This window comes from Capsicum annuum, chromosome 5 (genome assembly GCF_002878395.1).
Source record: "Capsicum annuum cultivar UCD-10X-F1 chromosome 5, UCD10Xv1.1, whole genome shotgun sequence".
In the NCBI taxonomy this organism is placed as follows: Eukaryota; Viridiplantae; Streptophyta; class Magnoliopsida; order Solanales; family Solanaceae; genus Capsicum; species Capsicum annuum.
Genome location: NC_061115.1, coordinates 9,457,961 through 9,463,403, shown reverse-complemented (window position 1 = coordinate 9,463,403; position 5,443 = coordinate 9,457,961). Strand labels below are relative to the sequence as shown.

Sequence of the window (5,443 nt, the reverse complement as noted above, 5' to 3'; positions counted from 1 at the left end):
TATTTGATTAAAAAAAGAATAAAGTGGCCTGAAGTTTTCATGGCAAATTTTACACTTTTATGATGGAATCAAGTCAAATTGCACAACTTTATGGATTAACAAGCACTAATTATCGGTTTACTTAACACACCAATCGTAATTTAAGGAATCGTTAATTTATTCCACCTACCTTATATGTATCTTAGATATCTACAAATACTATATAACTAAGTTCTCCGTCTTTACATGTTCAAAAGATGTTAAATTTAATTATTGTATTCATGTTTATTAGTTAAACAAATAAAATATTTACTTTAACGTTTGAATTCATTAAAGTGAGGTACACGCAAAAAGCGTACACCTAAACTAATACAAGGAATAATACAAACCTACATTTTGATTATCCTTTGCACCCAATCCTTCTCTTACTTATATCTAGTAACAATTAATCTAAAATAAACTAATTTTATTATACCAAATAGAAGAAAAACAAGGAATAAAATTAATGCATAAGCAACATAACCATCTACTAATAATAAACTAAACTAAACTAAACTAAAGCAATTTTGTTAAACCAAATAGAAAAAAAAAAAGAAAAAAAAAATTCACACATGAGGATCAAAATCTTCTACTTCTATATTACAAAACAATCCTGTTACACAAATATAAAATATGAGGTTTGTATAATATATAGTATAAAATTATAAACGATACATATATATATATATAAAAATTACAAGTTGAAACCTCAGAAATAAAGTACGTGTAAAAGGATAGGGCGAAAAGAGATAAGCTTTGTTAAACTACATTTTACTTATCCTTTGCACCAAATCCTTCTCTAACTGCATTCTATTAGCCCATAATAAGCACCAATTTTGTAATCATCACACCAATTTTTTCTTGGAAAAAATGTGCGAAAAATACTTGTACTTAGGTGAAATTTGCAGTTACGCATCCTGAACTTTGCGGGGACCTATGACCCCCTAGGTTCAAGATGTGTAACTACAAATTTCGCCTAAGTATAGATATTTTTCGCACTTTTTTCTCACTTTGTAAACACAACCATCAAGATAGGCCAAAATGGTAAGAGTTCTCTACTTTTATGTACAAGAGAAACCACCAAATAGCATCAACACAATTTTGTTTATTGTGACTTGTGAGAGGGCTTTGGCATGGGCTTTCTTAGCCTCTTCCTGCTTCAGCCTCCAAGTTTTTAGTTCCTACAATAACCTAAAAAACAACATTTCGATCGAATTCGCCTGCAAAAACAAATAAATACGAAGTTATACAGTGACAGATCCAGAATTTTTTCAATCATGAGTTACCATTGAGATTGGTATGCATTACTAGTTTTCCACTCAAGTAAATAGTATTTTGAGTCCCAAAATAAAGGGTACTTGAGCATACAAACTATTTTACCATAGGCTATGGTAAAAACTTATTCAAACTTAATGATCACACAAATCAATATTAGTATAACATAAGTCTTCTTCATACTATTTTATCTTTTAATCATGCCATCATGGTTATAATAATTGCACTTTTTACCATATTTATTGCTTAATCATGGTAAAGTATATTACATAAACATCTGATATTTAGGAGATACTTTCAAAACAATTAACTAAAATTTGCCTTATTTCATGTGTTTAGTGTCTATTGCCACCTATAGATGCACATTGTCATTGACCATATATAAGCTATATCACATCATATCCATCGTAAAATAATACTATTGGTTTTTCACCAAACAATAAGTGAATATTTTTGTTGTATATAGACGGTATATTCTAAATAACATACCCGATTTAATCCCGAAAAATAACATTATCCGCGATTTTCATCAAAGGCTTTAGACAATCCGGTGAGAATTTTCTTGCAAACATGTGAGAATACGTAGAATTTGATTCGCGGAGCTTATAAATAAGCTCTGGCGAAATTTCCGAAGGCAAATAAGTACGTGGGTGTCCATCGACGCTCTCCGTCCAATTAACACGTGTCAACGTATAATGGGTGCACCCTTTAGGGTCCTCCATTGACAAAAGTGTTGGAAAATAATGTTCCTCAGGGTAACATGAATCACTGTTCAAACAAGGCATTTTAAACTTCCTCCATAATCTCCTATCTCTAATCACTACCAATGCATGTCTTCTTGTGAGGACAAAGAATTGGGACCCGAACCGGAACCGATCGAATGGGACCTCGGGTAGCATAGCGCGCTCGCCTCGTGCTACGTACCGGTCCCACATGTATGACTCGTTTGATAATATTTGGATGAAACTCTGATATTCGGGGAATTGAGATGTGAAGAGAGAATTGTAAATGAAATCGAATGAATGTAAAGGGATACAATGTTGTGACACAAGCGCAAAATAGGAATTTAACGGGTCGTCTAAGAGGGCGGTAGCCATAAGACGCCGAGCGGCCGATATTAGGGTAGGGGATGCACGTTGTGTCCTTTTGGCCGCGATGAAACGGCCCTTGAAAACTCGCCCGCCGGGTCGTGAAATCCTGGCTGAGGGATCTGCATGAATGTAAATGTTGAAACGACCATCGTGACCGGCGAAGAACCGATCCCATAAGGGGGCGAAATGAAGATCGGTGTTGGTGAGGAAGAGAAATGCGATCTTCATACGGGGATTGGTGGTGCCAAGTCGAGAGATGGCACCACCAACCCCATCGATGGAAGCTAGGGTTGCACGACGAAACAAAGCAAGATCATCAAGTTCATCAGGGATCGATATATCAACGTGTTTAGATGGAAAGATTTGTGGTGCGAAGAGGAAAATGAGAGGGAATGATAACAAAAGCGTAAAGGATATAGCCACGGGTATATTAAACATAGCCTTAAAACATATAAACTATAGGAGGAGAATAAGAACAACAATAAAAAAGAAAAGTAGTATAGAAATGATAAGATTATGATTAATTAATAGAATGTGTTATTTACAATGTGATGAAAGATTTGGTCACTAGGAGGTGTTAGAATGTTATTCCCAAGTTCGTAAAGGAACAAATAGGAGGAAAGAAGAAACAAAAATATTGGAATTTTGTGGATATAGTGATTATAATGAAGAATAAAATTAGAGAATAATGGAGCAATGGATAATTCACAAAAAAGAAAAGGTGATGGTCTTATCAAGGTAGTTGAGATTGTGTTTTAATTTCCTATTCTTTAGGTAGACATGGTAGGATGTGAGCTATTTTAGGAATAATAACTATATATGTCATGTACATATATGCACACACACTCTAGAAGAAAAATAATAGAGTCACGTAAAGTGAAAAATTAATCAGTTGGAACTATTTCATTCTAGAATAAGGTATATGAGAATAGGAATTTTTTTTCCTAATTTTTCACCTGACGTCTGGTTAGTGGAGTAGCCACGTGAAGTGAAACATGATCAATTACATCGATCGTGAAAATATAAAATTGAATTTATAAAAAATTAATGCGCACTTAGGTAAACACTTATATACTTATCATTTACTGTCCAAGTTGGACAATTAAAAATTTGAAGTGCTATTTGTTCATACACTGAAATTTTTTAATTGAGTTGTATAAAACAAAAGTAAAATAAAAATCTTGCTAGCTACATTTCTTACCTACTTAATTAAATGATGAACACATAACAGATTATACTTCAACCCCTTGATTTTTATCTTTTTGTGTGTTTAATCATGGGTGCAACAATGTCATATAGTTTTCCTTCTGGGGTTTTCATGAGATGTTTGATATTTTTTGATACTCGATTAATTTGAATTTCGTTGCATCAGACTTTCATTATGGGGGCACACTTTCTATTACTATAATTTTTTTTCTTTTTAATTTTTAGAGTTTAAATTCAAAACTTTCGATTAAACATAAAGAATCTTATTCATCCCACTTCAATTTTTAATGATACATGTATTGGTACAATATCACTAGTTAGTTGTGATGTATTTAGATGGTTAAAACAAATTTTGTTATACTATTGGTAGTGTTTTGACAATAAAACATGCTTGTCTATGCGTTTCTGCTTAATTACTGCAGTAAAAAGGGAAAAGGATCAAATATGTCATTGAACTATTAGAAATAGCTCATTGATGTCATCAGTTAAAAGATCAACTCATTGATGCTATCGCCGTTACAAAATCAGCTCATCTATACCATTACTTTTTAACGATTGTCTGCAAAAACAGTTTTGTCACGTGGCCTTTTATTAGAGGTCTACGACATTAATTAAAATATAGAAAAAGGATCAAATATGCCATTGAACTATCAGAAATAATTCATTTATGTCATCAGTTAAAATTTCGGCTCATTCATGCATGTCATTGCCATTACAAAACCAGCTCACCCATGCCATTACTTTTTAATAAAGGATTTTTAAAAATAGCTTTGCCACGTAGTCTTTTATTAAAAGTCCATGTCATTAATTAAAACAAACCAATATTAATTTTAAAATATTTGAAATTAGTTAGTATTTGAATTATTTATTCCACTATTTATATCATAATGATGGGATAAGTTATCTCATATACATGACGGGATAATTGTGATAGCACACTTCTTTTAAGCTATTATTTGAAAATAATTTTTCAACAATGTATGCTCCCTTAATTCGTATGGGAGAATGGAGAAGTTCTATTGGTACGCCTCCTTCTTTTTCTTGCCCGCCCTAATCGTTCATTGGCTTCTTTTCTTGCAACTTCAGAGAATATATTGAAGCCAGTGTAATTACAACTAATCAACTACTGTAGGACTGAATTTTTGAGGTTTTTGTTAAGTGTAACATTTATAATGATTTAGAATCAACTAGAAACAGCCAAAGGATATACATTAATAACTATTTTTTCTGATCAAAAAAATAGTTGTTATAGGGAAAAAAAATACTTCAATGGATTTGGGTCGGGTTATAGTAAATGAATCGGTTCTTTTTAATGGATCTAAGATATTTTAAAATTAATATTGATTTATTTTAATTAATGACGTGGACCTCTAATAAAAGGCTACATGGCAAAACTGTTTTTGAAAATCCACCATTAAAAAATAATGACACGGGTGAGCTAATTTTGTAGCGACGATGGCATGAATGAGTCAAACTTTTAACTGATGGCATAAATGAGCCATTTCTGATATTTCAATGATATATTTGAGCCTTTTCCTTCTTTTAATTAACGATATGAACCTTTAATGAAAGGCCATGTGGCAAAGCTGTTCTTAAAAACTGCTGTTAAAAAGTAATGGCATGGATGAGCTGATTTTGCAACGGCGATGACATGAATGAGCTAAATTTTTAACTGATGAGATAAATGAGTCATTTTTTATAGTTTAATGGCATATTTGAGTCTTTTTCCTAGTAGAAATAATGTGAAATAAAAAAATATATGCATTTTTTTATGTCAAAAATCACCATGCTTCAAAAGGGGCAAAAATCAAAGACCCATGTAATCATAAAAGTTTTATTGAAATTATATTCAA

The 5,443-nt window shown here is 32.2% G+C and overlaps 1 protein-coding gene across 1 annotated transcript; it reads right to left on the bottom strand.

Annotated features, from left to right (window-relative positions):
- Positions 1–595: 595 nt before the first annotated feature.
- On the bottom strand, positions 596–3,093 carry LOC107872332 (glycosyltransferase BC10-like). Its single transcript, XM_016719078.2, has 2 exons — positions 1,783–3,093; positions 596–1,238 (listed from the first exon to the last, which is right to left on the bottom strand). The coding sequence occupies exon 1, from the start codon at positions 2,820–2,822 to the stop codon at positions 1,788–1,790; it is 1,035 nt and encodes a 344-aa protein (XP_016574564.1). The 5' UTR covers positions 2,823–3,093; the 3' UTR covers positions 596–1,238; positions 1,783–1,787.
- Between the last annotated feature and the right edge of the window lie 2,350 nt (positions 3,094–5,443).